The sequence below is a fragment of the Zosterops lateralis genome, assembly GCF_965231275.1.
Source record: "Zosterops lateralis genome assembly, chromosome: 3".
Taxonomy (NCBI): Eukaryota; Metazoa; Chordata; class Aves; order Passeriformes; family Zosteropidae; genus Zosterops; species Zosterops lateralis.
Genome location: NC_139764.1, coordinates 114041959 through 114056933, shown reverse-complemented (window position 1 = coordinate 114056933; position 14975 = coordinate 114041959). Strand labels below are relative to the sequence as shown.

Here is a 14975-nt window from a genome sequence, read left to right as displayed (position 1 = left end):
ACCTTGGCATTGTCACCATGCAGTGTCACCCCTGCAGTGTCACCCCTGCAGTGTCACCCCTGTGGTGTCACCCCTGCGGTGTCACCTTGGCATTGTCACCCCTGCAGTGTCACCATGCGGTGTCACCGTGGCATTGTCACCCCTGCAGTGTCACCCCTGTGGTGTCACCTTGGCATTGTCACCCCTGTGGTGTCACCCCTGTGGTGTCACTGTGGCGTTGTCACCCCTGCGGTGTCACCGTGGCATTGTCACCCCTGTGGTGTCACCCCTGTGGTGTCACCTTGGCATTGTCAACCCTGCGGTGTCACCCCTGCAATGTCACCACGGCATTGTCAGCCCTGCAGTGTCACTGTGGCATTGCCACCATGCAGTGTCACCCCTGCGGTGTCACCCCTACAGTGTCACCTTGGCAGTGTCACCCCCGTGCGCAGCAGGGTGGAGGATTTGGGGATTTCCAGCTGTTCTGGTTGTGGTGACACTGGGATGGACTCAGGTTCTGAGGAGACTGGGAAGTTTTAGGACATTCCAGGTGCTGTCGGGTCGTGTCCTGGTGTGCTGGGACACCCCCCAGTGCCCCAGGGCCTCACTGTGCCCCGGAGGGGTGGGATGGTGGTGGGGGGTCCCGGGATGGTGGTGGGGGGTCCCGGGGTGTCCATGGTGGAACAGGCTCCAGGTGGGGTCTGGGGCACTGGCCCCTCCTCAGAGGTTTGGGGGTTTTGGTCGTAGTTCCTTTGGTGCAGAGGGCTCAGGATTTGGGGGGGGGGGGTGTCCAGCCCCGGTCTGTGCCCCAGCTGTGCTGGGAGCTCATGAATGGTGAGCTTGGGGCTCAGCCTTTTGTCCTCGGGTGCTCTTGGTGTCTTCAGTGCCGTGGCCCGGTGAGCACCAGTGGCTCTGTCTGTCTGTCTGTCTGTCTGTCTGTCTGGGCTCTCTGGCAGTGCACTGGGGTGTTGGTGTGGGGCAGGGTCAGTGTGTGCCCGTGCTGCTCGTGCAGCTCCACTGCTGGGGATGGCTAAAAACCATGTGAGAAAACATCATCAAATCCAAGGGTGGTTTCAGTGAAAAGAGACCTTCGAGCCCACCCAGTGCCCCCCCAGCCATGGCAGGGACACCTCCCACTGTCCCAGGGACACCTCCCACTGTCCCAGGTGCTCCAAACTCCATCCCAGCCTGGCCTGGGGCACTGCCAGGTGCTCTGGGCACCCCATGCCAGGCCCTGCCCACCCTGCCAGGGAACAATTCCTGCCCAGGATCCCATCCAGCCCTGCCCTGGGGCACTGGGAAGCCATTCCCTGTGTCCTGTCCCTCTGTCCCTTGTCCCCAGTCCCTCCCCACTCTCCTGGAGCCCCTTCAGGCCCTGCCAGGGGCTCTGAGCTCTCCCTGGATCCTTCTCTAGGCTGCATTTATTCCAAGCTCTCCCAGCCTGGCTGCAGAGCAGAGGGGCTCCAGCCCTGGGAGCATTTCCATGGCCTCCTCTGGATCCATTTTTTGTCAGTTTAACTTTAGGATCAATGGGATCCCTGCTCACATCCAGCCATTCTGGCACTGCACAGCCGGGCTCTCATCCTGTCCTGCTCTGAGGCAGCAAATCCCAACCCGAGCAGGATCTTTGGGAAATTATCCCTCTGGGGTGGCGTTCCCATTGCCAGCAGAAGGTGGAGATCCAGAGCCACGGCAGTAATCCTTGGAGGGGAGGGAATTGAAAACCAGGAAGGGCTCAGTCTTTCTGTGTTGTCCCTCCACTGTGTCCCCTTGGAAGATTCTCTGTCCCATCCTGGGATCACCCCGGGGTGACCACAGCTCAGCCCTCACTGCCCGTGGGGTGCAAAGGGAAGGAGAGATCCCTGCTGGTGACTTTCCCAGATTTACCAGAAGGGTCACTGTCCTCCTAACCACGAGAAGAAAGACTTTTGTAAGGAAAATGAGTGTGAGAGTCGTCCTACAATTCCCAGAATCACGGAATCATTAAGGCTGGGAAAACCATCGAGTGTTCCTGACCATCCCCAGCCCTGCCCAGGCCAGCAGTGACCCCTGTCCCCAAGTGCCACATCCACAGGGCTTTTCAATTCCCCCGGGGATGCGAACTCCACCTCTGCCCTGGGCAGCTCTGCCAGGGCTGGAGAGCCCTTTCCATGTAGGAATTCTTCACAATGTCCTGAGGCCATTTCCCCTTGTCCTGTCCCTGTTCCCTGGGAGCAGAGCCCGAGGCCCCCTGGCTGTCCCCTCCTGGCAGGGACTTGTGCAGAGCCACAAGGTCCCCCCTGAGCCTCCTTTTCTCCAGGCTCAGCCCCTTCCCAGCTCCCTCAGCCCCTCCTGGGGCTCCAGACCCTTCCCCAGCTCCCTCAGCCCCTCCTGGGGCTCCATTCCCTTCCCCAGCTCCCTCAGCCCCTCCTGGGGCTCCATTCCCTTCCCAGCTCCCTCAGCCCCTCCTGGGGCTCCAGACCCTTCCCCAGCTCCCTCAGCCCCTCCTGGGGCTCTGGACTCTGTGCCCTTCCAGTCCCATGGGACTGCTCTAAGCTGGATCACTTTCCTGGTTGCTGGAGGGTTAATCCCCCCGGGGTCTGGGCAGAGCAGAGCTGTGGGGTGCTGCAAACTCCCTTTGGCAGAGTAGGACGGGGCTGAGGCAGCTGAGGAAGATTATCCATTATCCTTTATCCATCATCCATTAACCTTCATTATCCATCAATGCATTCCAGAAAGTGAGATGGACAATGAACCCGCTGAGGAGGGGAAGATCAGCAGCTGCCCTGGACCTGCAGCCAACCTGGGCAGTGAGAGGGGTCCCAGTGATCCCTGATAATTAATCCTGATAATTAATCCTGATAAATATCCCTGATAAATATCCCTGATAAATAATCCCTGTGCCAGAGGATGGGAGGGAGCCCAGGCGTGCAGGGATGTCCCACCTCGGCATCATTAACTCCTGGCACTGTCATTCCTGGAGGAGAATTGGGATGGAGGGACCGAGTGAAGCTAAAACCCCCAGCTGGAATATCAGACAGGTTATTGCCAGACACACCTGGGGACCAGCCACCCCCAGCCCGGGGATCAGCATCCCCTGACATCAAGAACTAAATTCCCTTTGACCTTAACTCGGGTCTGGGGACTGTGGGGAGCCATGGGGTCAGTGTTGGAGTTGGGCATTTCATTCCAGGACATCTGGAGACTCCTGCAGGGCAGAGGCCCCGTGATGGCACCTGCAGAGAAAACACCCCAAACACTGACACGGCCACAGATCCAAGGGAGGGAACAGCCCTTTTCCTCCTCTAAATTCCAATTATCAAACGAGCCATGCTGGGCAGCTGCACAGGGATTCCTGTCATTGAAGGAAGCTTTGGCCCTGGGCTCTCACGTCCATGGGATTTATTGGCACAGATCAATCACAGCATCTCGTGCCTCTAAAGAGGGACCTGGACAAAGAAACCCCCGGGGATTTCATGGAATGGCAGGATGATTCAGGCTGGAAAGGAGCTTAAAGCTCTTCTCATTCCACCCCCTTCCACTAGAGCAGGTTGTACCTGAACTGACCCATCCCGTGTGTGCGTGTCCAGATGTCCGTGTGTGTGTCCATCTGTCCGTCTGTCTGTGTGTCCATGTCAAGGAAACTTCCCTGTCTGAGCATTCTGGAGCCACTCTGGCAGCCACACCTGCACCACCCGAGCTGCAGCTGCATCCTCCCCCTTCCCTCAGCCCGAGCAGCTCCCCTCCCCAGCTCAGCCCCAGGTTTCCCATCACAGACACTCAGTCTTTAAATTCATTTAATCTTGGTGCAATAATTAATAACAAAATAAAGGCTTGAGCTGGTGCCTCTGAGAGGGGACCCAGAACAGAGGAACCCCTGGGCTCCTGCCCCCTCCCAGCCTGAGCACAGGAATTCCTGTGTCTCCACAGCATCATTGCAAGCACCAAACAGAACAGAATTAAAGCCACAGGATTGCGATAGGGCAGAAATGATTGTCGAGTCATCAAAAGTCATTTAATATCAACGACTTGACAATTCCCTACTTGCAGCCTCCGTCCACCAGGCTGCTCCCAGCTGGACCCGAGTTCCTGGCATAGCCGAGATGTTTCCTGAAGAGCCTTCCTGTCCCCGGGGACTTGCACAGCTCATCACTCACAGCCCCTGTAAAAGGACACCCCTGTCCCGTTCCTCTGGCCCTGCAGCCCATCCCTGGGTGCAGCTTTTCCTGCCCCTCCTGTGGGGAAGGCTCTGCCCCCCTCACTCCTGTTCCCAGCCCAGGTGGGACCTCCCAGGGGCTCAGGGGGGAGTGGGAGCTCCAGTTTATCAGAGAAGCCCCTTTGTTGAGTCACAGGGGGCAGAGAGGAGCCCAGAATTCCCAAAGCCCTGCTCAGAGAGGAGCCCTGGCAGGGCTGGATCCAGCCTTGGCCTCAGATCCTCAGCAGTTTGAGTAACTCTGTCCCACAGGATTAAAGACTGCAAAGCAGCTACTGTTGTGTAAAACAATAAAATTATTTATGATGACAAACGATTGGATGAAAGATCTTATTTAGAATTGTTTACTACACGAGTACGAAAGCCAAAACTGCTCAGTGGCGTGTAGTGTAGTGTAGTGCACTATCTCAAAGCAATTACATTAAATTACAATTACATTAAAGCGATTTACACTAAAGCAAGGAAAAAGAAACAATTGTTAGGCAGAGTTTGATGTAACTCACCCCACCAGGTGGGCAGGGCTCTTTTCTCTCCAACACCCGAGGAGTGTCCTTGGAGGTTGTCTGCTCCTCAAGGCTGAAAACTCCACACAGACACTGCAGGAAGGGAGATGTTGGGAGAACCGACCACCTGAGACTGGGCTGGCCTTTCCCAGGGTGAGGAGATGTGACTGCCCGTCACACACACCCCCAGGTCGGTTTAGCAGCTCATTGAGCAGAGCAGCAGAGCATCCTGCTGGAAAGGGGAGCAGCCCCGAGCTCAGTCTGAAAATTGAGAACTGCTGGCAAGCTGGGCAGCCCTTTGAGATTTTTTTTCCTTTTTTTTTTTTTTTTTTTTTTTTTTTTTTTTTTTTTTTTTCTTTTTCTTTTTCTTTTTCTTTTTTTCTTTTTTTTGTTTGGTTTGGTTTGGTTTGTTTTTTGTTTGGTTTGGTTGTTTTTTGTTTGTTTGTTTTTGTTTTTGTTTTTGTTTTTTTGTTTTTGTGGGATTTTGGGGGGTTTTTTGTGTGTGGTTTTTTTGTTGTTGTTTTGTTTTTTGATTTTTTTTTTTTGGTGGGTTTTTTTGTTTTGTTTTGTTTTTTTGTTTTTGTGGGGTTTTTTGGGGGGGTTTTGTTGTTGTTGTTTTGTTTTGGGGTTTTTTTGTGTTTTTGTTTTGTTTTGTTTTGTTTTGTTTTTGTTTTTGTGGGGTTTTTTTTGCCGGATTTGCACTAGGATTTTAGAGATCAGACTCTAAATTTCTATTTTTTTTAATGGACTTTAGGGAAAGTACTGATATTATTTGGAGGGTTTCTGCAACTCTTCCCCCCATCTCTCTTCTCCTCCTGCTGAGCCATCCCTCTCCTACACAGGGACTGCCAGGTCTGGCCTTTGCTCTGAGTCCCCACAGCACATTGTCCCCCTGGATGTGACAATCCTGAACATCCCTGTTCTGTGTCACCCCTGCAAAGAGCAGCCCGAGAATCCGGGCTGATGTTGAGTCATTTTCCTCTTCCCAGCTGCTCTGCACATGTCAAACCCCCAGTTGTGCTCCATGAGCCTGGTCCATGCTGGGAGGGTCCCTGCTGGGCCCGGGCCCCAGAGCACCCCTGGGATCCCTGGAATGCAGGATGGGGCTGGGCTGGGTGAGGGAACAGCAGCTACACCAGCCTGGGGGGTTTTCCTTTCCTTTCCTTTCCTTTCCTTTCCTTTCCTTCCTTTCCTTTCCTTTCCTTTCCTTTCCTTTCCTTTCCTTTCTTTCCTTTCCTTTCCTTTGCCTTTCCTTTCCTTTCCTTTCCTTTCCTTTCCTTTCCTTTCCTTTCCTTTCCTTTCCTTTCCTTTCCTTTCCTTTCCTTTCCTTTCCTTTCCTTTCCCTTTCCTTTCCCTTTCCTTCCCTTTCCTTCCCTTTCCTTTCCCTTTCCTTCCCTTTCCCTTTCCCTTTCCCTTTCCCTTTCCCTTTCCCTTTCCCTTTCCCTTTCCCTTTCCCTTTCCCTTTCCCTTTCCCTTTCCCTTTCCCTTTCCCTTTCCCTTCCCTTTCCCTTTCCCTTCCTTTCCCTTTCTTTTCCTTCCTTTCTTTCTTTCTTTCTTTCTTTCTTTCTTTCTTTCTTTCTTTCCTTCTTTCTTTCTTTCTTTCTTTCTTTCTTTCCTTCTTTCCTTCTTTCCTTCTTTCTTTCTTTCCTCCTTCCTTCCTTCCTTCCTTCCTTCCTTCTTTCTTTTCTTTTCTTTTCTTTTCTTTTCTTTTCTTTTCTTTTCTTTTCTTTTCTTTTCTTTTCTTTTTCTTTTCTTTTCTTTTCTTTTCTTTTCTTTTCTTTTCTTTTCTTTTCTTTTCTTTTCTTTTCTTTTCTTTTCTTCCTGCCTCCCTCCCTCCTTCCCTTCCCTTCCCTTGTGCCTGTTTGGTGGCACTGGAGCTTGGGCTGCTGCTGCTGCACCTGGAGGCAGCTGTGACCCCCCTCCTGGCTCCTCATCCCTGTGTCACCTCCCCACCAGTGATTTTGTCTCTCAGTCTCTCAGTCAGAGGCTCAGTCAGTTTTTCCAGCCCAGGAACCCACATCCAGCACAATCCCACACCTCATATGTGCTTTTTGTGACGGGCCCTGGGAGCTGAGCTGTGTTCTCTCTGGGTCTGTCACTCATTGCCCCTTCCCCAAACAAACCCCAAATGTTTCCCTTTTGCCCCAGCTGAGGTTTGGATGGAGATGCAGCTGTTCCCCGTTCACAGGGAAACACATCCAGCCCCGTTTTGCTGAGGATAAATAAACAGGAGCCAAAACTGGCACAGGGATTTTGTACCTTGGTACGTTTTGTACCAGCCAACCAAGAGCCAAAATTCTCTGCAGGGTCAAGGGGTTGTATGTTCAACCACCAGAAACCTACAGCAGAACTTCAAGAGCATTTTCTCGTTTAGTTTTCTTCTTCTTTTTTTTTTTTTTTTTTTTTTTTTTTTTTTTTTTTTTTTTTTTTTTTTTTTTGAAGTATCACAGGACTTCCTTCCCTCCTCCACACAAAGGAGGGGCCAGACAAGGCACCAGAGCCCCTTTCCTGCTCAGGGAGGACTCTGGGGATCATCCTCCTGGAAGGAAATCAAACAGTTTCCCCCAAGTTAATGTAAATAACATTAATTTTAAAATTCAAACAGTTTCCTGTTTGCTGCCAATGCCTTCACATATGGACAGAACGCAGCAAGTCCTCAAGAACAGGCACAGGTTCTCCTCACTCTGAAAACAAAAAAGTCTTCAAATGTTATGTGCACATTTGCTATCCTCTCACCCAATAGAAATTTACATGTAGGAAAATGTACTTTTAGAAACACACAGAGAATAACCAGCATTACAAGCAGCACTGCAGAGGAATATCACACAGATACAAAAATAAAGGAGTATTTCAGCTGCCATTTGCCCCTCTGGACAACCTGCTCCTGGCACAGGATTTCAACTTTACACCTCAACAAGCCGTTCAGACAGGTACAAACAGCACAGGTTGGGGTCTCTCCATCTCCCTCTGGGTGCAGATCTCCTGAAATTCCTCTATTTGAGGAGATCCCAAGTGCACAAAACAGCAACACAGAGTGATCACCTGTTTCTCTGTGTGTGTTCCTGCTCCAGACACGGTGTCTGTGGAAAAAAAAAAAAAAATCTTAAATTGCCTCAAGGCAATTTTAGTGGCTGTGAAAAAAAAAATCTTAAATTGCCTCAAAGGAATTACCAGCCATTAAACACTGTCTGCAGCCCAGGATGTGACACAGCCCAGGATTTTACACCATTTCTCTTTTAACCCTCTAAAAATGCTTCAGCAACTCTGCCATCCACCTTCTCTCTCTCTCTCTCTCTCTCTCTCTCCCAGGTCGGTGAAGCCTCAAATCATCCCCAGTGATCCAAATTGCACAACTTTGGCCAGGAGTGTCCCCTGGCTGTGTTGGATGTCACAACTCTGGCCGGGAGTGTCCCCTTTGATGTGTTGGATGTACTAAAAATAGTAAAACGGCAACAAAACCTTTAACTCCAGCCCCTGGTGCACCTTACGAGGGAGTCCAGGTGCCTCCACACCTGGTGAGGCTCCAAACCCTCCTGTGCCCCTTCAGGGGTGCCCTCAGTGCCCTGCACACCTCGATGAGACCCCAAATTTCCCCTGAGGCTGCTCAGGCCATGGATTCCCACTCAAAAGGCAAGAATTTCTCGGGCTGTACCCTCAGACAGACTGTGAGAGGTTTGGAGCAATTTGGTCACAGATCCTGGTCACTGAATTGAATCTGCTCCAGGGATTTGAACGCTCTTTGGGCCCCTTTTGGCCACTCTTGTTTTGGCCTCTCTTTTGGCACTTTTGGCCCCTCTTTGCTCCAAATATCCAGGTGAGCTCAGGCAGCGCTGGCAGGTCTGTTTGGGGTCTGAAGGGGATGGTCCAGGGTCACACCTGGGTCACCAAAGTGTCCAGGAAACTTTTCTGCTCCCACGCCTGCCCCACCTGAGCTGGGCCCAAACCCCCCTGAGCTGGGACCAAACCCCCCCTGAGCTGGGACCAAACCCCACCTGAGCTGGGACCAAACCCCCCTGAGCTGGGACCAAACCCCCCTGAGCTGGGACCAAACCCCACCTGAGCTGGGACCAAACCCCCCCTGAGCTGGGACCAAACCCCCCTGAGCTGGGACCAAACCCCACCCGAGCTGGGACCAAACCCCTGGAGCTGGGACCAAACCCCCCTGAGCTGGGACCAAACCCCCCTGAGCTGGGACCAAACCCCACCCGAGCTGGGACCAAACCCCTGGAGCTGGGACCAAACCCCCCCTGAGCTGGGACCAAACCCCACCTGAGCTGGGACCAAACCCCTGGAGCTGGGACCAAACCCCCCCTGAGCTGGGACCAAACCCCCCCTGAGCTGGGACCAAACCCCCCTGAGCTGGGACCAAACCCCTGGAGCTGGGACCAAACCCCACCTGAGCTGGGACCAAACCCCACCTGAGCTGGGACCAAACCCCTGGAGCTGGGACCAAACCCCACCTGAGCTGGGACCAAACCCCACCTGAGCTGGGACCAAACCCCCCTGGAGCTGCACTGCTCATCCTTCCCTGCTCAGATCAGCTCTTCTCACTGGCTCAGCCCCAGGTTTCCCACTGCAGCCTCAGGCAGCTCAGCCCTTAAAATAATTTATTTGTGGTTCATTAATTAAAAAACAAATTAACATGTCTGTGTGTCCATGTCCGTGTGTCCATGTCTGTGTGTCCTGTCTGTGTGTCCCTGTCTGTGTGTCCCTGTCTGTGTGTCCCTGTCTGTGTGCCCATGTCTGTGTGCCCATGTCTGTGTGTCCTGTCTGTGTGTCCATGTCTGTGTGTCCATGTCCGTGTGTCCTGTCTGTGTGTCCATGTCCGTGTGTCCATGTCTGTGTGTCCATGTCCGTGTGTCCATGTCTGTGTGTCCTGTCCGTGTGTCCATGTCTGTGTGTCCATGTCCGTGTGTCCTGTCTGTGTGTCCCTGTCTGTGTGTCCATGTCTGTGTGTCCCTGGCTGTGTGTCCTGTCTGTGTGTCCCTGTCCGTGTGTCCCTGTCTGTGTGTCCCTGTCCGTGTGTCCTGTCTGTGTGTCCATGTCTGTGTGTCCATGTCTGTGTGTCCATGTCTGTGTGTCCATGTCCGTGTGTCCTGTCTGTGTGTCCCTGTCTGTGTGTCCATGTCTGTGTGTCCCTGGCTGTGTGTCCCTGTCTGTGTGTCCCTGTCCGTGTGTCCATGTCTGTGTGTCCTGTCTGTGTGTCCTGTCTGTGTGTCCATGTCTGTGTGTCCCTGGCTGTGTGTCCATGTCTGTGTGTCCTGTCTGTGTGTCCTGTCTGTGTGTCCATGTCTGTGTGTCCCTGGCTGTGTGTCCATGTCTGTGTGTCCTGTCTGTGTGTCCATGTCTGTGTGTCCCTGTCTGTGTGTCCATGTCCGTGTGTCCATGTCTGTGTGTCCCTGTCTGTGTGTCCATGTCCGTGTGTCCATGTCTGTGTGTCCATGTCCGTGTGTCCTGTCTGTGTGTCCTGTCCGTGTGTCCCTGGCCGTGTGTCATGAGGGAGCAGCATGTGTCTGTACCCATGTCCATGTCCATGTGTCCATGTCATGTCCGTGTGTCCCTGTGTTCATGTGTCCATCTGTACCTGTGTCCATGTCCGTTGTCCATGTGTCCCTATGTCCATGTCCATGTGTCCCTGTGTGTCCCTGTGTGTCCCTGTGTGTCCAGCTGGGGAATATTTAACAACAATCTGATTTTTATCCTGATGATAATGATGTCCCTGTGCGTCCATGTATCCCTGTGTGTCCATGTCATGTCTGTGTGCCAGTGTGTCCTGGTGTGTCCATGTGTCCCTGTCCGTGTGTCCCTGTGTGCCCGTGTGTCTGTGTGTCCGGTGTGTCCCTGTGTGTCCGTGTCCATGTGTCCATGTCCGTGTGTCCCGGTGTGTCCCTGTGTGTCCCTGTCAGCGTGTCCATATGTCCTAGTGTGTCCCTGTGTCCCAGTGTGTCCCTGTGTGTCCCTGTCAGGATGTCCACGTCCATGTGTCCATGTGTCCCTGTGTCCATGTCCATGTCTCCCTGTGTGTCCGTGTGTCCCTGTCAGTGTGTCCATGTCATGTCCGTGTGTCCATGTGTGTCCCTGTGTGTCCATGTGTCCCTGACTGTGTGTCCGTGGGTCCAGGTGTCCCTGTGTGTCCCTGTGTCTGTGTGTCCATGTGTCCGTGTGTCCCTGTGTGTCCATGTGTCCCTGTCAGTGTGTCTATGTCATGTCCGTATGCCCCAGTGTGTCCCGGTGTGTCCCTGTGTGTCCCTGTCGGTGTGTCCATATGTCCCGGTGTGTCTGTGTCTGTCCATATGTCCCTGTCGGCGTGTCCCGTTCCCGCCATGAGCTCGCGCCAATGTGGCGGGAGAGGGGGCGTGGCCAAACCCTCCCACCATGACCCCGCCCCCCGGGGGCCCGGCCGGACGGCGGGCGCTGATTGGCGGAGGCGAGAGGGGGCGGGGCCAAGTGTGTGCCTGTGCCCGGTGTGGTTCTATCACTGTCCTGTCCCTGTCCTGTCACTGTCCCTGTCCCTGTCCTGTCACTGTCCTGTCCCATTCCCGGTCCCGGTCCCGGTCCCGCTCGGCAGCGCCCCGGGATGGCGGCAGAGGAGAAGCGGCGGATCATGTGCGTGGGGCTGGTGTGCCTGGACATCATCAGCGTGGTGGAGGCTTTCCCGGCCGAGGACTCGGACACCAGGTACGGGCAGGGCGGGGAGGGGGCTCCCCTGGTGTCCCCCAGACCCCGGCCCACCGCCACCTCCTGTCCCCGCAGGTGCCTGTCCCAGCGGTGGCAGCGGGGCGGGAACGCCTCCAACTCCTGCACGGTGCTGTCGCTGCTGGGCGCCCCCTGCGCCTTCATGGGCTCGCTGGCCCCGGGTCCCGCCGCTGAGTGAGTGGGGTGGGGGGATTTCCCCCCGGCCGCGGCTCCCGGGGCGCCCCTCACCCCGCCCTGTGCCCCCCAAAGCTTCATCGCGGCGGATTTCCAGCGGCGGGGAGTGGACACGGCCCATGTGGCGTGGCAGCCCCGGGGGGACGTGCCCTGCGCCTGCTGCCTGGTCAATGCGGCCAGCGGCTCCCGCACCATCGTCCTGCACGACACGTAAGGGCTGCGGCCATCCCTGAGCCCCCCACCCATCACTGTGCCCCCCATTCATCCCTGTGCGCCCCCAGCCCATCCCTGTGTGCCCCCCATCCATCCATCCATCCATCCATCCATCCATCCATCCATCCATCCATCCATCCCTGTGCCCCCCACCCATCCCTGTGCCCCCCGCCCATCCATCCCTGTGTCCTGTGCCCATCCCTGTGCCCCCACCCATCCCTGTCCCCACCCATCCATCCCTGCGCCCCCTGCCCATCCATCCCTGCGCCCCCTGCCCATCCCCGTGCCCCCCACCCATCCATGCCTGTGTGTCCCCCGCCCATCCCTGTGCCCCCACCCATCCCTGTCCCCACCCATCCATCCCTGCGCCCCCCACCCATCCATCCCTGCGCCCCCTGCCCATCCCCGTGCCCCCCACTCATCCATCCCTGAGCCCCCCGCCCATCCCTGTGTGCCCCCCATCCATCCCTGTGCTCCCCCAGCCCATCCATCCCTGTGCCCCCCACCCATCCATCCATCCATCCATCCATCCATCCATCCATCCATCCCTGTGCCCCCCGCCCACCCATCCCTGTGCGCCCCCAGCCCCAAGTGCCACACGGGGCCGCAATCCCGCAGTCAGTGTCACCGCCCGCGGTCTCTGTCACCCGGCGGTGATTTCTCAGCACAGCCAAACGCTCCGGGCTGCGGGAGAGGCCCCCGGGGATAACCCGCCCCCCCGCCGTGCCCAGGGGTCAGGGGCTGTTGGGCACGGCTGACCCCCCCCCCGGCCCAGCCCGGCCAGCGCTGCTCGGCCCCTCCAATCCGGCCCGGGCGGCGGTTAATGATTGACCCGGGCAGCGGCCGGGCCGGGACCTCTGTCCCGGTGGCGCGGGGCCCCCACGGGCCCTGGGGCTGCCCTTCGCCCCGGCCACGCGCCGGGCGGGGGGTCCCCTCTGGCCCACCTGGCCCCTGGCCCGCAGGAACCTGCCCGACGTGACGGCCCAGGACTTCCAGCGGGTGGACCTGGCCCAGTACAGGTGGATCCACTTCGAGGTGAGCCCCAGGCTCGGGGAATTCTAGGGGCTGGGGGATCCCTGCGCTGGGGAAAATCCCTTAGGCTGTGGGTGAGCTCTGGGCTGTAGGAGAGCATCCCTGGGTCTGGGGGAACACCCCTGGTGTGGGAGCATCCCTGGGGATGTATCCTCCCGGGACCGGCCATCCCCCGGTGTGGGGCATCCCCCGGGCCCAGGAGCCCCCCGGGACCGGCCATCCCCCGGTGTGGGGCATCCCCCGAGCCCAGGGGCCTCCCGGGACCGGCCATCCCCCGGTGTGGGGCATCCCCCGAGCCCAGGGGCCTCCCGGGACCGGCCATCCCCCGGTGTGGGGCATCCCCCGGTGATGCCGGGCCCGTGCCCGCAGGCCCGGAACGCGGCGGAGCAGAGCGCGATGCTGGAGCGGGTGGAGCGGCACAACCGGGCGGCGGCGCCGGGGCGGCGGGTGCAGGTCTCGGTGGAGGTGGAGAAGCCGCGGGAGGAGCTGCTGCCGCTGATGGGGCGGGGAAACGTGGTGCGGAGTGGGGCCGGGGCCGGGGGCGGGATCGCCTGTCCGATCACCTGTCCGATCACCTGTCCTGGTCCTTTGTCCTGATCCCCTGTCCTCACCCCCTGTCCGATGGCCTGTCCTCATATCCTGTCCTGCCCCCCTGTCCCACCGCCTGTCCGATCACCTGTCCGATCACCTGTTCTGATCCCCTGTCCTGATCTCCTGTCCTGAGCCCCTGTCCTGACCCCCTCTCCGATAACCTGTCCGATCACCAGTCCTGACCCTCTATCCTGACCCCCTGTCCTGGTCTTTTGTCCTGCTCCCCTGTCTTGGTCCCCTGTCCTGACCCCCTGTCCTCATCACCTGTTCGATGGCCTGTCCGATCAACTGTCCTCACCCCCTGTCCGATCCCCTGTCCTGACCCGCTGTCCGATCACCTGTCCTCATCACCTGTCCTGGTCCCCTGTCCCATCCCCTGTCTGATGGCCTGTCTGATCACATGTCCGAGCACCTGTCCTGGTCCCCTGTCCCATCCCCTATTCCAATGGCCTGTCCGATCACCTGTCCTGACCCTCTGTCCTGATCCCCTGTCCTGACCCCCTGTCCTGGTCCCCTGTCTGATCACCTGTCCGATGGCCTGTCCCATCCCCTGTCCTGACCCCCTATCCTGACCCCCTGTCCTCATCACCTGTCCTGGCCCACTGTCCTGGTCTCTTGTCCTGCTCTCCTGTCTGGTCCCCTGTCCTGACCCCCTGTCCGATGGCCTGTCCTGACCCCCTGTCCGGTCCCCTGTCCTCACCCCCTGCCCGGTGGCCTGTCCTGGCTGCGGCCAAAGGTGTGGCAGGGGCGAGGCTCAGACGGGAGTGGTCAGATCTGTGGCCCGGACAGGAGTGGTCAGTCCTGGTCAGGGGGGTCAGGCCCTGGGGAGGGGGTTTGGATCTGGGGGAGCAGGCGGCTCTGGGGACCACACTTGGGGTCTGAGGGTGTGGCCGGGGTGTGGTCAAGGGCTGCCTGGGGATGCCACCAGAGCACAGGTCTAATCCCAGCCGGGTGGGGGTCCCGGGGGCCGCCCCCCGCCCCCGCCCTTCTCCCACAGGTGTTCATCAGCAAGGACCTGGCCCAGCACTTCGGGTACCGCTCGGCCGCCGAGGCCGTGCAGGGGCTGCGGGGCCGCATCCGGCCAGGGTAGGGCTGGGGGGCCTCAGAGGGGCCTGGGGGACACACGGTGAGCCCCAGACCCAGCTGACACTCCCCCAGGGCCACGCTGATCTGTGCCTGGGCTGAGGAGGGGGCTGATGCCCTGGGGCCCGATGGGCAGCTGGTGCACTCGGACGCCTTTCCCCCGGAGACCCTGGTGGACACGCTGGGGGCCGGGGACACCTTCAACGCCGCCGTCATCTTTGCGCTGGCAGAAGGTGGGCACAAACAAACCTGGCACGGCCGTGGTTCAGTTTGGCACGGCCACGGCTCACCCCGGACCCCTCCTCCAGGGAGGACCCTGCAGGACGCCCTCACCTTCGGCTGCCGGATCGCGGGCAGGAAATGTGGGATCCAGGGCTTCGATGGCCTCGTCTGAGCTCCTGCCTGGAGACCTCTGCACCCCACGGGCACGGCCACATCTCCACTGCACCACCCAGCAACCCCCCAATAAAACCCCACTACGGCATCCTGCGTCCCCTGGCTGTGCCCCCTGG

At 57.5% G+C, this 14975-nt stretch overlaps 1 protein-coding gene across 1 annotated transcript in view; it reads left to right on the top strand.

Annotated features, from left to right (window-relative positions):
• The window catches only part of KHK (ketohexokinase), a 205130-nt gene extending 190183 nt beyond the window's left edge, over positions 1-14947 (top strand). Inside the window, exons 2-9 of the mRNA XM_083857523.1 lie at positions 11172-11352; positions 11428-11544; positions 11620-11754; positions 12720-12792; positions 13159-13305; positions 14378-14466; positions 14539-14696; positions 14772-14947. Of these exons, the coding sequence (XP_083713649.1) occupies positions 11252-11352; positions 11428-11544; positions 11620-11754; positions 12720-12792; positions 13159-13305; positions 14378-14466; positions 14539-14696; positions 14772-14857 (906 nt within the window). The 5' untranslated portion in view covers positions 11172-11251 and the 3' untranslated portion in view covers positions 14858-14947. The remainder of the gene's footprint in view (positions 1-11171; positions 11353-11427; positions 11545-11619; positions 11755-12719; positions 12793-13158; positions 13306-14377; positions 14467-14538; positions 14697-14771) is intronic.
• Positions 14948-14975: the final 28 nt, after the last annotated feature.